This window comes from Eptesicus fuscus, chromosome 12 (genome assembly GCF_027574615.1).
Source record: "Eptesicus fuscus isolate TK198812 chromosome 12, DD_ASM_mEF_20220401, whole genome shotgun sequence".
NCBI lineage: Eukaryota > Metazoa > Chordata > Mammalia > Chiroptera > Vespertilionidae > Eptesicus > Eptesicus fuscus.
Genome location: NC_072484.1, coordinates 7063745 through 7085863, shown reverse-complemented (window position 1 = coordinate 7085863; position 22119 = coordinate 7063745). Strand labels below are relative to the sequence as shown.

Genomic DNA, 22119 nt, shown 5'->3' with positions numbered 1-22119 from the left:
TTCGAGTGCATCTGGTACTCAGCAAAATGCTGCACTTGGAAATTTGGCCCCAAATGGCTGATTTCACGAGCAGTCTGCTTCATCGAAGCCACAGCCACAATGGAGGCGTTGTTCCAGCCAGAGTTCTGCTCACCTGCTGGCTGCTGTGTTTTCTCCGGGGTAGGAAAGCAGTCTCTCTCTCTCTCTCTCTCTCTCCTCTCTCTCTCCTCTCCCGTTCAAGAAGTAAGCCTCGGCTCACTCTAATTCCTCGAGAGTTCGGTAATATTCTGTGATATCTCGTTAGCATTTTGATGACAACAGTACCCATTGCTTTTCCTGCGAATGTCAGAATACGGAGAGGAGTTGGAGAAAAGAAAGAGCGCTTTGGGTGTTTCATGCCAAACGTGGCTCAGAGCTGGAGTCAGGATCAGGCAGCCCACGAGAAAGGTTTCCAGTAGGAAGCCAAGAAAGACCACGTGTGGCAGGTAGTCATTGTCCACAGGAGAGAAGGCCCTAGAGCCACGGGGGTCTAGAAGCCTGTGTCCCAATCACTGGTCAATTCTGTTCCTCAAGGTTCCCGTCTCCTTACAGCCCAGACACTTGGCCAGCTGCCTTTTCTCTGAGCTTTGGGGATAAAGTTCGGGTGTTCTATCATTATGACCAGGACACAAGCTCATCCTTTGAGGTGTTCATAGGACACTCAGTACTTCCTCTGAGAAGCACACAGGGTTGTGACGTGAACTTCAAGGCCTGGAGGAAGCGCCTGGCCTTTGGCCCTGCCTGGGCATCGTTACCAGCCCAGTGTCCTTGGGCAAAACTCCTTGCCACCCTTGTTATTTGTCTCCCCTCTGTACAGGGGGTTATATTGGCACATGCTATGTCAGGTGGCATAAAACAAGTCATATCTCAACACAGTGTCTGGCACCTACTGACAGCAAGTCACCTGAGCTGTCATCATCATGAACTTGTAGTGATAGAGGGTTCTCAGTCACTTCATGATTCACTTATTCAGTCAAGTCACTCAACCCATCCATCAGGGATTAAGTCATTCGACTGCTTTTTGTTTTTTTTAAATATATTTTTATTTATTTCAGAGAAGAAGGGAGAGGGAGAGAGAGATAGAAACATCAATGATGAGAGAGAATCATTGATTAGCTGCCTCCTGCATGCCCCCTACCAGGGATCAAGCCCACAACCCGGGCATATGCCCTTGACCAGAATCAAACCCGAGATCCTTCAGTCCACAGGCCGATGCTCTATCCACTGAGCCAAACCAGCTTGGGCCGTTCAACTGCTTTTTATAAAGGGCCTACTCTGTGCCAGGAATCACCAGGCACCAGGTCCATGAGCATGTGCAGTGAGTCTTCTGCACCCCTGGGAAGGAGCACTCTGCTGAGAAGAGGGTCTGCCCTTTTGTCGGGAGGGAGCACCTCCTTGGAGGCAGGTAGCAACACGACCGAAGCCGGGCTGTGGACCAGCTCTCTGCCGTCCACTGTTCGTTCTGGAGTGAGGGGAGCTGTGTCTCATTCATTTCTACGTTTCCAGCCCCGAGCACAGCGTGTGGCTTAGAGATGATGCCCAGAGCACACAAATGGATGGAATCGGTGAACAAATGTGCCCAAGACCCGAGGGCAGAATTCATTGAAACGGGGAGGGGAAGGCAGAGCTGTTAGGGAGCCTGTGAGCAGAAAACCACGCTAGGAGGCTTAGTCTAATTGAGGGATAATTAAAGTTGGAGCTAGCAGCTCCATCTGGCCTGTGCTGAGCGTCTGCATGCTTTATTTCGTTTAATTTTCACAGCTCTCCTTGGAGGTGGGGATTGGGTTTTGAATCCTGTGTAATTTATTTTTACATAGATGCATGTATGTAAAATTTAACTGACCGCAAAAATATGACCATATCGGTGATGATTATACTCCATTTTTCTTTTCATTATCTGTTCCCATGTGTTTCCCCTCATTTCCCCTTTTCAGCGACTCCCAAATCTTATCAAGAAGTTTACACTTATCTTCCCAGGTTTTCCTCTGTGTAGAAAGGTATCTACATGCCATACACATAGCTACAGACAGACACACGTGGACACATACACAAGATGGGTATTTGGGGGTCATTGTTGGTTTTACAAAAGTCTGATCGTTTTACACACATTAAAAACTAACCCCCGGTTTTCTCACTCGGTAGTCAATATCCAGTGGAAATAGTTAAGGTCACATGTGTTTTCTAAGTAAAGTTTTGCTGGAACACACTCACGCCCACTCGTTGACATATTGTTATGGCTCCTGTCACAGTGGAACAAAAGCGTTGGTTAGTTGGCCAAAGAGTCTGTACAGCCTGCGAAGCCACTTCTTATCTTGACAGAAAAGTCTGCCAACCTTGGTCTTCTTCATTCTTTTTCATAGCTGCGTGATATTCCTGAGTCTCAATGGAACATTAATTTATTAAGCCTATCTATGGAAATATCGGGATTTTTTGCCACTAATAAACAATCCTGCAATAGACAGACACATGTGCCTTTATATACTGTTTATTTAACTGAGTTTCTAAAAACTTTATTTGACTGCATTTTCTGAACTCAGGAGTAGGCTTGCTGAATTAAAGCATGTATTTTTTTTTTTTAAATTAAAGTAAGTGTCGCTACATTGCCTTCCAAAATACTGGAACACTTTGCATTTTATTGGCAGTATTATTAGTTCCGATTGATGGAGGGGGAAACTGAGGCTCCATGGCTTAGAATTAGTAAGTGAAGAGTCAGGACAGGGACGTAAAGCCCAGGACTTGGACTCAGTGGGAACCGAATGGGAGGGAGAACACAGGGCACCCGGGGCCTGAGTGTAGTGTTTGCGGGCTGGGCAGGGGTGACGGGGGAGGGAACGGGACAGGGACACTCAGGGACTTTGGGTCTCCACCATCATCGCTGGGCCCACGCCAGTGACCCAGTAGGCCTGGGTGGAGCACTGAATTTGCATGTCTAATGAACTCTTGAGCGAATCTGATGTCCCTGGTCCAGGGGCCGCACTCTGAGAACCATGGCTCTGAAGTGACTGAGACCTGGCGCCTGGGTCCCTGGGAGAAAGGGAGCAGGGCTGGGGAGAGCACAGCCCGGGACCCCGTGCCTCGGTGCCTTTTCGCGCACACAAGTCACAGCGGGACTTGCACCGAGCACCCCGCACCACATGGTGCCGAGAGCAGTGTCAGAGCGGCCGGATCCCGCCCCGGCTGGTTCTGTCAGATGCTGACCGGGATGTGCACGTGTTCAGCAGGATGTGTGTACAGGTTTCCTGTGGTTAGGGAGGCAGGGACGTGGGAAACTCTCAGGGAGAAAACTAGATCCTTTCAGGACATCCTATCTTCCTCCTCTCACACGCAGGGCGCGCCGCCCAGCAGGGGCCCAGGCGGGCGCAGAGCTGCCTGCGGAGCTCCTGCACTTGGGACTGACTCTCTCCTCACCCCAGCGCTGCCCCGGGGTGATTACAAAGCTCCGTCCAGGACAGCAGCGTGGCTGTGCCAAGAAACTGGTTCCTGCCACTTAGTGCAGCAGTTAGCATTGTGAGCGGTGTGTATGGATGGAGGGAGCCTGCTTCATCAAGCGGCAAGGACCCCAAAGTGCAGCGAGCGTAGTTCTGGCATAAATTTCTCCCAGCTCCCGACCGACGAGATCTACTTGCTAGCACTTTTCCAGGGTGTTTGATAACCCTCCCTCCGAAGCATAGATTCGTCAGATTGCGAGGTCCACAAACACACGCTTAATTTTCGATCTTCTTAGAAGCTATTGTCTATGCTACTGTTTTCTTTTAAGGAAGACGTTGGGTCTGGATTTTGTGTAAATAAACTAAATATTTTTTAAGATTCGGTTCAAAACGCATTTACTGCTCATGCGATATTTGGAGTACTTCTCTTGGTTAGAGCTCTCAATGAGCTTTAAGCTTCATTGAAAACGCTTTTCTCGTCTCCTTTGAACTCCCTGGTTTGCCTTTTCTAGTGTCCCCTGGAGCAATCCGCGAGGTCGGGGCTCAGGGGAGGGCCCGGAGAACTAGTGTGTGAATTGTTTTCTGTGACATCACAGACCTGCCTCTTCCTTCTTACTGTCTACAAATCAGTGTGCTGTATACATGCAGAGTACTGTGAAGGGAAGGTTACTTTAAGAACAAAAATGAAATTACCAGCTCATCCCCTTGTCTGATGCAGTCGCATTTAAAAGTAATTTTTGAGTCAGTCTAAAACACAATTTGATGTGTAAATTAATTTAAATTTAACAATTCTTTAAAAAAAAACTTATTATTGGAATAGTTGTTGATAGAGTGAGCCCCAGAATAAAAATCATAGCTGGCTGGAAAAACATGTGATGAAGGAAATTGGTTCTGAATTTAATTCCATGGTCTCACTTGCTAAGTTATAAATGGCCAGGGAGATGAATGAGGGAAGTCTGGCACCGCCAAAGGCGGCCCTGCGATGCAGACACGAAGGTGACGCGGGAGGAGAGGGCAGTATGTAGGAACACTAGGTATGTCATGTTCGTCATGTATCAAATGACACAGAGTAGGGCTTAGAGAGTGTACACTATCATGCAGTTTGTATAAAATACACATTGTGTATGCACATCTTAAAAAATGATTGGAAGGAAATACTAGTATATTACCCTGTTAAAAGTTCTCTTTGCTTTTCTAGGTGATAGGTATAGGGCTTATTTCAGATTTATCTTACATCCTTTCTGCATTTCCTAAACATAGTAAAGATATATCGATACTAAGAAAGAAGGAATACAATTTATTACATGTCTTAAAAAATGGATAATAAATGCCACAAAAACGTGGATCTCCCTCCCTCCAGGCAAAATGCTACCAGATCCAAAGAGAGAGCCGCCTGAAGAAAGTGAACTCCCCAGCGGAGGGTGGGGGGGTTTGTCCCAGGGGCCCCTGTAGTTTCTTGGATTTTCTTCTGTTTCTACAGTTGCTCCAGGAAGAGCTTCCTTCATGCCTGTTCACTGAATACATTGCATACCACCTGGAACCACGTGACTCGTATAATCTCTAAGCACATTTGTTTATTTGATTTGATGTGTTGATATTTTGTTTTTGTTTTGCCTGAAAACTTTTTAAAACTTCTGCCCTCAATTCAGAAACACAGTCCAAATTCAAATATTTAGGTTTAAAAAGAAAATGTGAATGTTCCCTTGAGGACCCCGCTCAGATGCTCTTGTGAAGACAGTGTTTTGATGGATATAGGCTCATTGTAAATGTTGCTAACATTGATGGGACCGCCCCCCCCCCCCCCCCCCAATGACTCAGATCCGTTCTTGGAATTGGTTGCCAATTAGGAACTAGTTTCTCTCTCTCTCTCTCTCTCTCTCTCTCTCTCTCTCTCTCTCTCTTTTTTTTTACTTACAAGATATTAAGGAGTAGAGGAGGTTAAATAACCAGCCTAGAGTCCTGTAGTTATTAGTGTCAGATTCGAGGCTTGAGCCCAATTTTTGGCCAAGTTTGGGCTCTTACCATAGTGGGAAACTTTATTCCCAGAGCGATGGGTCCAAAGGAGATAAATGACATGGGACAGTGGTTCTCAAAGTGTGGCCCCAGAACCTGTGAGATTGGAATCATCTGGAAACTTGGTAGGAATACAAATTCCTGGCCCACCCCAGAGCAGGGCCAGGGGCTCTCCAGGTGACTCCTAGGCTGGCTGAAGCTGAAGAACCACCGACTCGGAGTCCAGAAAGCACAGGTAGAGGATATTTTCAAATATTATTTTCCCAGGAGAATACGTGGGCGGACCATGAGGACATAGCTCAGGAAGCCAAATGGACACTGTCCACGAAACTGGAGGGCGGTGTGAATGAGACAGCTGAGTTCTGGGCAGAATGAGAGACAGAGACATCGAGAGACTAGTTTCTTTGGAGCTCAGTTTGATTTCTTCTCTCGTGGACTGAATTGTCCCTTCTGACTCACCCTTGCTCACATTTTGTACTCTACCTACCCATAGACCCCAGAGCGAGTAGGTTGGTTTGTATATGCTCTCTTAGAGGACTCTCAGACTTGGGTGAGCTTTGGAAGTCTCCCAGGTTGAGCAGACATCCAGGCGTGGGTGTAGCTTTGACTCATAGCTCCACCCTGAGCCAGCGGTCGCCAACCTTTCAGACCTCACGGGCCACCAGGGGTCTGCGGACCACTGGTTGGCCACCACTGCATGGACCGTGTGCTTGTTCAGCAGGTTGAGTGGATGGGAAATGACGATGTGATTTGCATATGCAAAGTTGCTGTGGCAGAGACCCCCCTCTCCCCCCTTGAGTCACGTTGAAGGAGCAGCCTGTGGAAGTTGGAATCAGAGGATGGAATTAGGTCTTGAGGCATTGCTGTGTTGCGATGATGAATGCTCGCTCCCGAATGGATCCAGACCCACATCGCGAACGCGCCATATGGTGCTCGTGATTGACTGCAGCGGCGAACCATTACATCCTGTCGTGCTGATCAGCTTCCAAAAACACAGTCTCTGCCGCAGAACCAGTTGGATTCCAGAGGACGATGTGGCGTGGTGCTGCGGCTGGGACTCCACACTGCTCTGTAGCCCTTGTCTCCGACCCATAGCGTCAGCCAGGCCAGATGTGGAGGATAGGAACCAGCGGTGCGTGGCACATGACGGGTGGCGCACGCTTGTTTTCCTTGTCTCACTCAGAAGCTCTGCACATGCTCATTAGGATTTTTTATTGGTGATCAGCACTCCCCTCACTGTGGATTGGGACATCTTAGAAAGGCTCTGTCTGCGTTGTTGATAATGATGGGGACCATGCTTTGGTCAGTTGTCACTCAAGTTTAAATGTTATGCCCTGGCTGGTGTGTTCAGTGGTTAGAGCATTGGCCTATATTCAGAGTGATGAAAGCATCCCCACAGTCAATTCCAGAGCATTTCATCACCCCAAAGAGAAACCGTTCCCTTTCGCCGTCACCCACCTTAGGCGGCCTCTGATTTAGCCTCTCTCCCTGGATTTGCCCTTTGGACATTTCTATACATGGAATCACACACATGTGGCCTTTTGTGTGTGGCTTCCTCACTCAGCATCATGCTTTCGGTTCACACGTGCTGCAGCATGGATCAGGACCGCACTCCTATTTATGCTAATCTGATCACTTTTATTTGCTTAGTTTAATTATCTGTCTCATTAGAAGGGAGGTGCTGTGAGAAAGGAGACTTTGAGGCTCAAAGAAGGGCGGATGGGTCCCCTGTCACAGCTCATGGAGAAAAACCTAAACGGGAACGCGGGTCTCCGACCCTGTGGTCACGTTCCCTGCCTGCTAGCACAGCAATCTTTGTGCCTTCAAAACCCAGTCAGCCAGCTCTGGCCGGGTAGCCCAGTCGGTTAGAGCGTCCTCCTGAGATGCCGAGGTTGTGGGTTCTATCCCTAGTCAGGCCACAAACAAGAATCAACCAATGAACGCATAAATAAGTGGAACAACAAACTCTCTCGTTCTCGGTGTCTCTGTCTCTCTCTCTCATCAGTCAATCAATAAAAACAACCCAATCAGTTAGCTCCGTTGATTTAGGCCACGGGGCAGATCAGGAGTCACGTAGGCTGGTTAGGAAGAGGCCCATGTGCATCGCTGGTTGGGGGTCCGTCTGAGTATTAGACTTGCAGGAAGCCTTGTCTCTCCTCCCTGGTGGATGCATTGACACTGCTAATCGAATGGGTAAATGCAGAGCTGCCCTCCTGCCGGGGACTGCCCTACCCCACGTGCCTGTGCACAGCGCGGGTCTCCCCAAGGCTCACTGCTGCTCAGCACTCGAATGGCAAAATAGAACGAGGCAGAGCCTTATTCCCACATCCGTGAAGCCAGGGCTGGCCACGTGCACTTAACTTGGACCTGAGGCTTCAGCAGGGATTCAGCCCTGGGCTCGCAGGGCTTCTCATGAGCCAGGCTCATTAGGATTTATTTCCGAAAAGTATTCCCTGCTGCCTGGGCAAAGGCTGGGTCCATTTGCTCATCCATCCATCCATCCATCCATCCATCCATCCATCCCCCATTTGTTAAGCCTCTGGAGGCCCTCGGTAGGTGCTGGGGACACACAGAGTAGAGGTATGGTCCCCGCCTGTCAGGAGCTCATGGCCTGTAGTAGGATGCAGGCTGGTGTAGCGCCATCACAAGACAGTGGTCAGAGTAAGAACAGGTCTCTGTGGGGTCTGATAGGAGCGCCTGATGCCACCAAAGGAAGAGAGATGTCAGGAAAGCGTCCAGGGGAGGTGCTCCCTGAGCTGACCCCAAGGGAAGGTGGGTGTAGCCAGGTGACCAGTGGGGACGGCTCTCCGGCTTGGGGAGCAGAGTTTCCAATAGCACGGAGGTGTGAGAGTGGGTGCCACGGTGCAGGAGTTGGCTGGACCTGGATGTGTTTTTGGCCATGAGACTGGAGGGGTAGCAGGATCGGAGGACCCCATTCTAGGAAGCTTTGGCTGGGAGCCTGAGGGTGCTGGGAGCCACAGAAGGATGTTAGAGAGGCTGGGGAAGGAGGAGGCTGTAGGCTGAGGGGACTCGGCCGAGGTTCCGCAGGCAGTGGCTCGGGTGTCTGTTTCTATGTTGGTTGCTTGCCCCAAACTAGGGAGTCCTAAAACTTAGGTTCCAACTCTTAAGTCAGCGGATTCGGAATCTTCCCCATTGCTTCCCTTGTCTCTGTAAGTGGGAGCACTGGGTTAGAGGAAGAATCGCAAATTCATTGCCTGCAGGGCCAGGTGGTTGACATAAGTGATGACAGTTTTGGGGTGTGAGACCACAGACCCCGATGGGGACAGAAGAGCACATGAGACCACGGTCCACACCATAACCTCAGGAGCATAGGCTAGTGAGAGCACTAGGAAGTGAGTTTTATGTGTATACACACATGGCTATATACATATGCATATGTTTATTTAACTAAGTTTATAGAACTTAATATTTAATGATGGCTGTATTTAACAGCTTCACTCACAAAATTCCTGAAACATGGACCAGTTGGCTTTTGCAAGCTGTTTGAGAAGCTCTCCCACACCATTGGCTGGATTCACTCTTTCACTCAACAAATATTTATTGAGCACCTACTGTCTACCAGGTTCTGGGAGCTTGAGAACACATGCGTGAACAAAGCATTCAACAACATTGCTTCCTGGGTCTAGAGTTGTGTGCCTGTTAGCCCCCCATTATTCTACCAGTCTTATTCCTACATGTTTCCATCGACTGCTCCGACTCATACTGACTCCCTTCCACGGACCACCCTGTGGCTCCCTGTGAATGGCTCACCTCCTCTCCCCGGCCGTGCACATCTGAACTGTCCGACACTTAGAAGCGGCAGCGGCGGACAGTGGTGTGCCCTCCAGCACCCGCAGCCTGCTGGGGCCTGGAGGTAGCCTGGGGAGTCCTTCCTTCATGTGGCTGCATGGGCTCCAGCACCCACTTTTGGGGTAGAGTCCCTCCTCTCTCTATAGCCTGGACTTCTCAGCCAGCATTTTCAACCAAATATATTCCTGCATTTTCTGTAGTTCCTGTGACCTCCCAGCCTCTGGCTGCCTCCCGAAGTGACAGTGACTTTGGTAATAAATGGGCATATGTTTAGAATGATCTTCCCATAACCCGATTTCCCCAACAATTTTCAAAACGGGAATTTTTTTCCAGGAATGTTTCTATCACATTATAGCAGAAATACCTCTACTTAAACATATTATGGTTAGGGTAATTTTTACTTTTCCTTTTGAATGTGAAAGCAATATATTTACTTAAAAGGAAAAACGAACTATATAAAAGTGTATCAGGTTAAAAAAAAATGGAGGAGATACCCCAGGTTACCCAATTTTAACTCCTTCCAAATGGAGTGTTAATTTCTACTCCGAAGTGGTGGCTCTTTCCCAAGTGTTTTTCCTATATTACATTTCTTATTCTATTAAATATTACCTCTTTATTAGTGGCCCAGTGCACCGATTCCTGCACATTGAAAGGAAATTAATTAGAATTCCTGGGGTGGCACCATGGCTCGAAGGGTGTCTGCAGAGTGAGGAGGGGTGAGGAGAAAAAGAAAGCTCACGCTCAGGTCTTCCAGCTCATGGTGCTGGCTCGGGTGCAGGAACTAATGCCGGCAGTTCTGGGTGGTGGCTGGCAGGGCAGGACTGGGCGAGACAGGCCGGACACGCCCTGGAGCCAACCTCCCGCGGTCCCTCCTTGGGGTGATGCACTTGGGGTGGCGCCGTGGCTCGAAAGGCAAGGCATCTGAGGAGTGAGCAGGGTCCCCCTGGCAGGTGGGGTCCCTTGGCCTGGCTGTGGGGATCGGGCTGAAATCAGCTCTCTGACATCCCCTGAGGGGTCCCGGAGTGCGAGAAGGCACTCTGCAACGTTGCTGTCATACAGGGTGTGGAACGGAAACACAAGTGTGCAGTAAACCAGATTCAGGACTGACAGTGCCCCAGGAACAACATAACCCACGGCCGAAGGTGGAATCACTGGGCCCTGCGAGGAATTGGGCTCTCTCCTCTCTGGTTCCAGGTTCCTCAGCGGAGAATCACTGCTGCCAAGTCACCGGAGCTCGGCAGCTCCAGCGTTGAGCGTCTGCCCCCTGGTGGTCAGTGCGCATCATAGGTACCGGCTGGTCGGACAGTCAGACAATCCTTAGCCTTTTATACATATACCAAGGCCCAAGGCCTGAAATTTGTGCAAGAGTAGGCCTTCCTTCCCCCGACTGCCAGGCCTGGCTTCCTTCTGGCACCCGGGACCAGGGCTTTCCTCGCAGTACAGATATTATACCTGGAACTACTGTGCTGATGGCTCGTGATAAGCAGGGAGTTTTCTTTAAAAAAATCTTCAAGTGGGTATTGCAATTAATAGTAATAATAATAATATCCTCATCGGGTCCTGTCCCCGGTCTGTGCTGGCAAATGCTAAGCAAGTCCATCTCCCGGAGCGCGCCACAGCCCAGGTGGTTTGTCAGTGAGCACTGATGGGTTTCTCTAGACGCAGCGGTGTGCAGGGACACAACATGTAGGCCTCCCTTTTCATTGACTAAATCTGCCTTCCTCTGGCGCCTAGTGGCCATGCATCCAGTGTGACCCAGTGTGTGTGCATGTGTGTACACCTTGACCAGGTGCTGAGTGATGGAGACCTGAGTCGCCTCCAGGGGTCTGGAGGTCAGCTCTCTGTGTTCCCGCGGGCGGTCAGGTCCCTCTCAGCCACGTCGCTGAAACACACCCCCGTTCTTGCCTTGACAGCTGCAGATGAAGATGAGCGAGCGGGCCGCCTCGCTGAGCACCATGGTGCCCCTGCCCCGCAGCGCCTACTGGCAGCACATCACCCGGCAGCACAGCACGGGCCAGCTCTACCGCCTGCAGGGTGAGTGCGGGAGCCTGTGCATGGGAGCTGTGGTGGGAGCCTGTGTGCGGCAGCTGGTGTGCGAGAGACTGTGTGCGGGAGCTGGTGTGTGGGAGACTGTATGTGGGAGCCGGTGTGCGGGTGACTGTGTGCGGGAGCCTGTGCATGGGAGCTGTGGTGGGAGCCTGTGTGCGGCAGCCGGTGTGCGGGAGACTGTATGTGGGAGCCGGTGTGCGGGTGACTGTGTGCGGGAGCCTGTGCATGGGAGCTGTGGTGGGAGCCGGTGTGCGGGAGCCGGTGTGCGGGAGCCGGTGTGCGGGAGCCGGTGTGCGGGAGCCGGTGTGCGGGAGCCTGTGTGTGGGAGGGAGACTGTGCGGGAGGGAGACTGTGCGGGTGACTGTGCGGGAGACTGTATGTGGGAGCCGGTGTGCGGGAGCCTGTGTGCGGGAGGGAGACTGTGCGGGTGACTGTGCGGGAGGGAGACTGTGCGGGCGGGAGGACCGCTGTGGCGAGGGTGCCAGCACGGGCAGCCCTGCAGAGGGGGCTCCGCTCCGCTCCCTGCTGCTGGGTGCCAGGATGGTTAGCCCCTTCCTCCCCGGCCAGGGCCCATCAGGGCCTCACTCCCAAGGCACAGCCCTGCCATGATGTCTGGGGGAAGCTGTTTACAGGGCAGAGATTGAGCGGGAGGCTGTGGCTGAGCAGAGTGCACGTCATCAGGTGCCCAGGCGGTCTGGGCAGGTCTGGGGTCCACACCTCAGAAACAGTCCAGTGGGTGGAGCACAGACAGTGCCCGCGCTACTGGGGAACCTGCTGAAAGCTTATATTTCTGGGACCCCCCCCCCCAGACCTGAGGAGTCTGGGAGGATGGGGACCATCCTTGTGCGTGTCAACAAGCCTCCAGGTGGCCCTCAGCTTAGGAGCCTGCTGGAGGGCGGAGTCCTGGGTGCGGACTCTGCTGCACCTCTAAGCAGATCCTGAGACGCCCCTCTTCCAAAGCCGGGGTCTCCGAACCAGGTGCGGGAGGGCCCCACAGGAGCTGTTAGAAATCCCATGTCAGCGTTTTCTCACTCCCTCAGATGCAGCTTTTTGTTGATGGTCTGTAAGAACAGCTGTGCATGGGTAATTTGTGAATAGGGAGGCCTGGGGGGACTCTGAAGGAGAACTTTGATGGGGAGCAAGAGGTCAGAAACAAGAGGGCACACGCTAGATGGCGCCTCACTCAGGGGAGGCGTGTGCGGAGCCCCTGAGTTGGACAATGAGCGGTGACCTCGGGCAACAGTGGGCTCAGCCCCAATGCCCGCTCCCGGGCCTGGTCACCGGCCGCCCCGCCCCTCCCGCTGGCCATGCCTCCCCAGGAGCTCTTCCGGGTCCCTCTCCCGGGCTCCCAGGCTTGATCATCACCAGCGCCGGCATCTGGTGACGTGACTCAGGCGCGGACAGGGCACTCGCTCTCCTTAGCGCCCTTACCAGTGTCCGCTCCGTGTGCAATTGCGGCCTCTGGGCTGGCGGCCAGCGCCTGCGGGAGGCAGTGTGCCCAGGGCAGGGGAGCCGGGCCTTCCTTCGCCATCACCACTCGTTCTCCCGTCGCCTGGCACGGAGCAGCCGTGTGTGATGTGAGGAGGGCGCCGAGGCGGTTATGGTTTAGTCTCTGACTTTAGGCTCCGTCACTAGCAGAGAGCACGGTACCTGGGAGATGCGCAAAACACACCCGAGTGCTGTGTGCGTGAGCGAGCGGCTGCGTTGCTAACAATGGACAGATACCTCACCCGCTAGGATCGCGCACAGAGTCGGGCAAGGTCGGGTTGTCACAACTGCCGTCTGTTCTGTATCATCCTCAGAGACGCTTCCGTGTCTGAATGACATCATCACAGCATTGTCCTGTGTGTGCCACTTACACTATTCACTCCATTTTGTTCAGTCTCATCTACTTAAATACATCTAGTTTAAGTGTATTTCATGGTCTTTAAGCTGTTACAATAATTATATTTTTCCAATGTGCAATAAGATAAAGCATATGGACTTATACTCACATAAACCTATTGAATGGTTGTATAACCTGACTCTCTACATGTACCTACACAATCTTTACAAAAAGGAAACACCTTTTTAGAGTCCAGGTGTCTGGAATGCAAAAGAAAGTGGAGAACCAGCGTGATGTAGGCGTCATAGAGAGGAAATTGAGGAATTGCCTTACGTCCTGAGATATAGCGTGCATGAATCATTTCCCTAGCTCAGTGGTCGGCAAACTCATTAGTCAACACACTCATTAGTCAGCAGAGCCAAATATCAACAGCACAACGATTGAAATTTCTTTTGAGAGCCAAATTTTTTAAACTTAAACTTCTTCTAACGCTACTTCTTCAAAATAGACTCGCCCAGGTCGTGGTATTTTGTGGAAGAGCCACACTCAAGGGGCCAAAGAGCTGCATGTGGCTCTCGAGCCACAGTTTGCTGACCACGGCCCTAGAACTTCGTGCCTGCAGAGATGCCCTGAGAGGGAGGGAGCACTTCCATAAGTTGCAGTTTCTGAATTTATTAGCCAATATCCCAGAGTTCTGCAATCCTCGGGACAATCTGGACAGAAAATGCCGTATGAAGAACAGGCTCACTTTCCGATCTCTGACTAATCCAGCTACCCTTCACCAACGTAAGTGCACATTCCCGAGCAGTCATTTCAGGCGAAGGGTCTTCTCAGGGCTCTGAATGTATAATAATATTTTTAAAACCTTTTTTAAATTGAAGGAGGATGTTTTAGGTGCTGTAAGCATATGGCTTATGTGCGCCCAGAGTATCTATGACTCCCCCCGACAGGGTTCACATCTGGATACGTCTGTTTGGCTGCACACTGTCACAGTTTTTTAACAACAACAACAACACAATTTGCAAACGTGCCTGCACGCACAGAGCCGCCTATGGTGGTTGGGAGGCCCGTGCATAGTGGATGGGTCTGGGGTGACCTTCGAAGACTCTTAATCCACGAATTCCAAGACGAGAGAAATGGCGGCGTCCCCTGTGGAACGGAGCCGAGATGCAAACCGTCACGGCCAAGAGAGAAATGCACGCTCTTCCAGGAGCTCCCGGCATTTTTTTATTTTATTTTTTTAAAGTATATTTTATTGATTTTTTACAGAGAGGAAGGGAGAGGGATAGAGAGTTAGAAACATCGATGAGAAAGAAACATCGATCAGCTGCCTCCTGCACACCTCCCACTGGGGATGTGCCCACAACCAAGGTACATGTCCCTGACTGGAATCGAACCTGGGACCTTCAGTCCGCAGGCCCATGCTCTATCCACCGAGCCAAACCGGTTTCGGCCTGGCATTGTTTTTATCAAAGATACAAGCCGCAAACCAACCAGCGTGGCACAGTGAAGTCTGGGTTTCATCCCTGTCGAGTTAGGTTTATGTTTTATTATCCTTTCACCCATCACTCAAAAGTAATGCACTCTTACTATAAAACCAGGTTCAAGTTCCTGGGTCCAGACGTTTCGAAGGAGCACAGTGGTAGCGCTTACAAAACAGTCATTTGGAGAGAGGGGTGGCTGTGCTTCTGGTGGAGTCAGCGGGGAGAGGGGAGAGTAAGTGTCTGGGATCCTGCAGAGAAGATGCTTGTCAGCCTCTGTGGGCACAACTGCAGGGCTCTGGAGATAATCATGTCCTAGTTTTGAAGACGATAATTAAAACTTTTACTGTCGGCGTTTTTTGCTGCAGACGGTGCTCTCACTGAACACACAGGTTTTTATCAGAGTTCTTACCTTTCTCCTGTGTTGTCTGCCCAGCAGACATTGCCTCTGATCTCGGGTTGCTTCTGTGCGTGAGGACAGTGCTGGACTTGCCTCCCAAGTGGGCTTTATATTGGTTCTTTCATCCAATGACCCGTTTTCACACACTTCTGCTACGCGTGTAGGAATTCACGTAAATGTGTCATGCTGCTAATTAATTTGTACCCATGTTTGCTGAGGTAGTCCTCACCTGTATGTTCTGTGTAGATTTGACCCTTTTATTTTTCCTTGTGGAATGCCCTTTAGTTGCCGGTGTTCCTTGAGACAGTGTCAACATGTGGCCTGCGTTGTATGGGACACAATTTACCAGTAGCTCATTCCCTTATAAAAACATTGTTCATTGCCCTGGCCACGTAGCTCAGTTGGTTAGAGTGTTGTCCTGATACCCCAACGTTGCAGGTTACATGGGGTCAGGGCACATACAAGAATCAACCAGTGAATGTATAGATAAGTGGAACAACAAATCTCTCTTCCTCTCTCTCTAAAATTAAAAAATACATAGATTGTTCACAGAGTATTTAAAATTACCTTGGTTATCAGGGGTGGTAATTTCCATGGAAAATGGAATAAGTTTCTCTATTTTCCAGCTATACCATTTGCTTTCTTCCTTCCTTTCCCCAACCCCTGGAAAAAATTAATGACATCATGGCTCTGTGTGTGCCGCATGGTAAAATTGCGTGGCACATAGTTCCTTCTTGTTTTGCTGGTATTTGTGAGTTGTAATTTCTCTGGCTGGTGTAATCTTGGAGATTATACAAACCCTTATGGGGGAAATTTATCTGATTTGAGAAATATTTCATTTCCTCCCTAAATCTAGTCCTTCTGCGCCACCTTCTGGTTGGTCTAGGAATTGTCACTTTATTATTACTGTTTCTGATGCATGCCGCACACAGTAAGGTGTATTTAATCCACTATCACACCCTCTCTCATCCCATTTTCCAGGGTTCATGTAGAAATCCACCTCTACATTTCGGAATATGTAGAATCAACATGTCAAGGAGGTGTATCATGAAACTGCATTCAGGAGCTTCTTTTAGGATCGCAATGCACAAAGTAACCCCAGACTCGCTTTTGCCAGTTGTGCTCCATGTCATCTTCACCCTCCCCCCTAGCAGTACGGATGCCCAACAAGGTTGGGGGACATGCTGTGTGTTCATTCTCTTTCCCAAGATTCAGCATGCAGGTCAGCATTTTCAAAGCTTTGCGATGTCTTTCAGTAAAGAATCTGTTTAGCCTTGTTTAAAGCAGAGGTGTGCCAATTTATTGAGCGTGAAGCCCCCTCTTTCCTTTTTTTCCATAAACAAACATTAACATACCACTAGTGAAGGGCTCCGTACAAGGGAGACAAGACATACTCCATGAGTATCTTTATGAAAGCAGCCCTTTCTCGAAGACCTACTGTGTTGCATGAAGCATTTAAGACACATTATCTAATTTCATCCTTAAAACAGCCCCCGAGAGTGTTATTCCCACTCGTAGGGAAGAACCTGAAAATCGGAAGGGTTACTAACGTGTCCAAGATGCCCGATCTAGTAAATAGTTGCGTTTTTCACCTCTCTATTCATTCATTCACTCACTCATTCATTTAGTCAGTAAGTGTTTATTGAGCATCTACTTCCTGCCAAGCACAGAGTGAGGTGGTGGAGATACGCTAGGGCTACTAGATAGGTATGTTTCCACCCTCCTAGAGCTTATCGTCCAAAAAAGATCATTGCCAATAATTAAATAGATTTAATTTGAAATTTGACACATGTCACTTTGAAAAGAAGGTGTTTGTAATAGAGAATAGTGAAGTGGAGCTGTTGATTTGGGAGGGAGGAGTGATGCTAAAGGGACCTCTTTAGACCAGGTGGTCACAGGAGGCTGTGGCATTTATCCCAAGACCGGACGTCTGAGAAGAGGCAGCCGTACTGAGGGTGAGGGAGAATCAGGCTCCCTAGTGACAGCAGCAAGTACAAAGGCCCTGCGGCAGAAACCAGCTGGGGGGTTCAAAGAGCAGAAAGCAGGCAGTGCGGCTGGTGCAGAGGGGCGCTAGCAGACAGCCGGGTGCTGTTTGGTTCTCCCAGCAACAGTTCGAGTTGGCAAGCACAGGACTACCGTCTCTGTTCCAATGAAGGCAGAAACCCAGATGCCTGGAGTTCAAGTAGCTGCTCATGATCACATGACTAGTGCGTGGAGGGGGTGGCCCTGAACTCCAGGGTTCTGACACCTAGTCCAGGCTACTTCTTTTACCAGGGGGCCTTGTCTGTGGGTAGAAATTCTGCCACCAGGGATGTTTCCCACGCATGTGCATGCTATGGAAATAGCAGCTCCACAGGACTGGCTCCGCCACGTGATTTACATATGTGTTTTAAGGACCATAGATTCTTGGAGTATGTGGCTACTTTGGAGAAGTTAATGTTGGGTTTCAATCAGTTCTAGCCCGGTCGCCGACATCGTGCATGCAGCAGTTAAGACAGAAGACGTAGAGTAAGACTTGAGCAATCTTTTTTTAAAAAAATATATTTTATTGATTTTTTTTACAGAGAGGAAGGGAGAGGGATAGAGAGTTAGAAACATTGATGGGAGAGAAACATTAATCAGCTGCCTCTTGCACACCTCCTACTAGGGATGTGCCCACAACCAAGGTACATGCCCTTGACCAGAATCGAACCTGGGACCTTTCAGTCCGCAGGCCGATGCTCTATCCACTGAGCCAAACCAGTTAGGGCTGAGCAATCTTGAGAAGATGACAAAGAAACCAGGGTCTGAAACCTGCCTGTCTATAGGCACCAGCGGCCACACCAAGAGGGGGCAGGGCAGAAGGGGAGCGGCGGGCCCTGGTGAACCGCATGCCTCCTTTGCAAGGGGCAGCTGCGTGCCCTCTGGTCTGCCATGCTGTGCGCTGGGGCAGAGTCCAGGCCAGCATCACCTCCGTCTTCCAGCAGGGCAGGGGCATGAGCCCCTTTGTGGGAAGCCCCAGTGATGTGAACAGTGGCGAGCACACCCAAATGTGCCGTGGCCTGTGCAGGCCAGAGAACGGGGCTGCGCCCAGGTGGGGCACAGGGCAGTGCCAGCCTGCGACCTTCCCGTGAACTGCGAAGAATGGAGAGACTCTTGCCATCCACTCCCTGGCTTTGAGCTAAGAGCAGTGTTCAAAGCAGCTGGAGGGACCCCGGGAGCCCAGGGCAGAGGCTGCAGGTGCGTTCAGTTGGGCTTGACCCCAGGTGGATGCCATCGGTCACTGTCCTCGCAGACTCCGAGTACAGAGAGGCTCTGCACCTGAGCGAGGACTTGGCTGTTGCGTCAATGCTGTTGCACGCTGGCTGCTTCCTGTGGGAAATGTTACCAGGCTGTTACAAAGCCGGGCCTGGATTTTTACTTGTCACACTCATGAATGCCGTGTATCTCCCATTGCATGTGTGTACGCATGTAGGCAGAGGAAATAGAATTCGTATTCATGACGGCTGGGAGGCTGGAAGGAGTGGTGTAGGGTGTGTTAATGTTCAGGGGTTCTGCACTAATCCCTGCTGCCGAGTGCCAGGGACTACCTGCCCGGGTATGTAACTTTCTCCCGGTGCAGACTGGAGGCCTGCGGATACCGCCTCCGTGATCTCTGTTTCCTTTTTGTTTGGGGGTTGCGGCCTCACCGCTCAGCAGACCTGTGGTGTTTCCTTTCGTCCTGGACCGTGTCGGGAGGAGGCACAAACAGGCTTGGCATGAGGTCTGCCAGAGGCAGGGCTGTTTGTGGTCATGGAATAAACGGGGAATGAACAAGACCCCAGGCTCCAGCAATGTTCCTGTCTGGCCCCGTGCTTGAACACAGCGTGGTTCTGAGCGTGACCCGGCGGGCAGCGGCCCGTGGAGCTGCGGTGCTCTCTCTCTCTCTCTCTCTCTCTCTCTCCCTCTCTCTCTCTCTCTCTGGGATGGTGCAGGCTTGACCCCTGCCTCTGGCTCCCGGGAGTGCCCTGCTCCAGGCCAGGCTTGTTCTGCTCAGGTTGACCTTTACCTGCCCACAGTGTCCATTTCTTGGCTCCTGGTAATCTTAACCAGCAGGTGGCAGTACAACCTCTCTTTTTTTATAAAATCCAGTTATCTCTGTAGATGTTGGCACACTAGGGCTTGCTGGGGGGATTGCAGCCGCTCTCCGTTTAGGGCAGTGATGGCGAACCTATGACATGCGTGTCAGCACTGACACGCGTAGCCATTTCTGATGACACGCGGCCGCATGCCGAGGATGAAACATTTGCTGCTCCTGAGGATGAAACATTTGCTGCTCCTGAGGATGAAACATTTGCGACTAGAGTCTTGGAGTTAGTTTTTTCCTCAAAGTGACACACTACCCGAGCTATGCTCAGTTTTTTGGCGAAGTTTGACACACCAAGCTCAAAAGGTTGCCCATCACTGATATAGGGGAACAGAGGTGTGTGGAACATCGACGCCCACTCCTTCGATCCCTGTTAGTTGCGGCTGTCTTCCCACTACAGGCAGCAGAGTTGCCATGAGACCCGTGCACAGTCTGTGAAATCTAAAGCCTGTAGCACCTGGGTCTTCATGGAAGAAGGCTGCCACGCCCCGATGTCACAGAGGGCTGCCCGTGGCCTTGTGTGTTTAACTTCCTGACTTCGTTACTTTCTTGGTTGGAACCTCACCCAGAAATCATAAAGACCACATGGATTTTAAGAAGTCCCCCTTTGCAGCAAGTTTTCCTAGTTATAAGCATAAACTTGTCTGATTTCTGGTCAGGTTTACAAAGCCTGCCCTAGTCAAGTTTCCATAGTCCTATGATTTTGTCTCATTTTCCCCAAATACCCTGTGAGTTACTGAGAAAGAAAAGTCGAGGAAAATAATCAGTGATCTGATTATAGCCCCATGCAAAGGCCACATGCAAATGATATGTTAATTACGTAATCTCCCATGAGTCTTATTTGCAAATCACTGTGAGTGGGAACCGTGTTACTTACTTCTCTTCCATAGAAGCGTGTTGCTAGCTAATCTGGAGGTGGGCTTTCGGGACACGTATGTAACCGCTGTTCTAACATTCTTTTTGGAAAAGATGTGGCCAGTCCTCTGAAGCTTCATCGGACAGAGACCTTCCCCGCCTACCGCCCCGAGCACTGACAGCGACTGTCCAGCACGTGTGTGACACGCGTGGGAGGCGTCCGCATGGATCCACCGGAGGTCACGGGACCGCGGCGAGAAGGATGAAGGAAGCTCCGGGTCCTGGCTAGTCGTGTGGTCACTGGGAAACTGCAATACATATTTGTCTTTCTTTCTCTCTTTCTTTCCCTTTGGTTCTTTTCTTTTGTAAAAAAAACCCAAAAAACAAAACCCCTAGTTGTAATTGAAACATGCTCTACAGTTAACGACTTCTTTTATAGCCGGACAGGAAGGAGTCGGCGCCACACGTGATTTTCTATGGTCGATCCCCCTCCCCCGCACTTCTCAGTCCTTGTGGTTCTTGTGATTTCCCCTCTGTGTCTCAGTTGTGTCACGGTCGGCACTGACAATAAAATGCCCTTCATTATTTGTTACCGGTGTGTCCTCGATGCCTCGGTTGCTCATACCGGGTCGGTCTGGTTAGCTATCGGCCACTGCATTTCATTATATCGCCAGTTAGACCATGGCTTCGGCTCACTCTTACTTACTCTGTTAAGAAATAACTTTTCAAAGGACCCTGGAGTGAACGTGTTTCACACAATTGCCCCTCTTGCCTTTTTCAAAGCCTTTATTTTGTTTGAAGTACCTGCGTCACACGTTTCAAAACAAAAGCTCATTCTTCACCCTGAGCACGGTTGGGCATCACTCTCCTTCGTTAAACTGGTCTGAGCACCTGCCAGCTCAGGGCTGTGCTGGCTGGAGCCCGGGACCTGTCTCCCAGGACCTTACCTGCAGAGTTCCACAAGGAAGTAAGGTGGCCCTGACCATTCAGGGCTGCTGCTGCATGGCTCCAGGGGCGATGCACTTCTAAAGAGAAGGCCTCGCTTTCCCCCAGGGTTTCCCACCCGAGTTGATTCTTGTGGGCGCTCAGGCTGGACAGAGAGCAGGGCAGGGATCTGTCTCCTCTGGTCACAGCGGCCTTGCCAGGTAATAGAGGACACCCGTTACGTTTGAGTTTCAGATTCACAACGAATAGTTTTTAGTTAAGTGTGTTGCATGGCACATTCTATTTTCTAAGAGTGCTCGTGGTATCTCTCAAGGTCAAGTTGGACTGGGTGGGCTGCACTTTTCCTTCTACAGCTGGCGTGCCTGTTTCCCGGCCCTAGGACGGCGCCTGGCTCAGCTCATGCTTGAGAAATACACGTTGAATGAATGGATAGATGAATCAATTTCCACCCTCGGGATAGAGTTCTTTCTAAAGGAGGCGAATTAATAGTGATTATATATTTTCTCAGCACCAGGCACAGGGCTAGGCCCTTCCAAAATGGTGATTTTTCACCAGAAAATATTATCTTGTGTTTTCTAGAAAAAATAAATTAATTTTGTTAGTTTCAAGAAAGGGTCGTAAAAATGTTTCTTTTCTATTTTTTAATTGATTTGAGAGAGACATTGATTTGCTGTTCCACTTATTTATGCATTCATTTGTTGCTTCTTGTATGTGCCCTCACTGGGGATCGAGCGCACAACCTTGGTGTATCGGAACGACACCCTAACCAGCTGAGCTACCCAACCAGGGTAAAAAGGTTATTTTCATTTGTGCCTTTCCCAAAAAGTATACAACGTCCCGAAATAGAGAGTGACCCATGAAGCCCCAAAGGCCCTGCTAAAATCTGAGCTTGCCCAGCGAACATCCTCTTGGATCGGAGTTACCTGGAGCTTCCAAGAACACTGTGGTCAGGATGGGTTTTTCTAGGGGTGGGGAGCAGAAATATGGGGGAAAGGAGGGTTGCACCGAGCTAAGAATTCATTGGTAGATTAAGGAGATGGAAATGGTTTGGTGCCAGTGGCTTGGCTGGAACGCATTTGTGTTTTAGCAGCTTTTCACATCATTTTGCTCCTCCTCCTCCTCCTCCTCCTCCTCCTCCCGGTGCATACCCATTCATCTTGCAAAAATGTGGTTCTCCACACACATCTGAT

General features: G+C 50.3%; 1 protein-coding gene across 1 annotated transcript in view; it reads left to right on the top strand.

Annotated features, from left to right (window-relative positions):
* DOK5 (docking protein 5) overlaps window positions 1–20556 on the top strand; it is a 136662-nt gene extending 116106 nt beyond the window's left edge. Inside the window, exons 7-8 of the mRNA XM_008141193.3 lie at window positions 11183–11303; window positions 20099–20556. Coding sequence (XP_008139415.1) covers window positions 11183–11303; window positions 20099–20163 — 186 coding nt within the window. The 3' untranslated portion in view covers window positions 20164–20556. The remainder of the gene's footprint in view (window positions 1–11182; window positions 11304–20098) is intronic.
* The last annotated feature ends 1563 nt before the right edge of the window (window positions 20557–22119 follow it).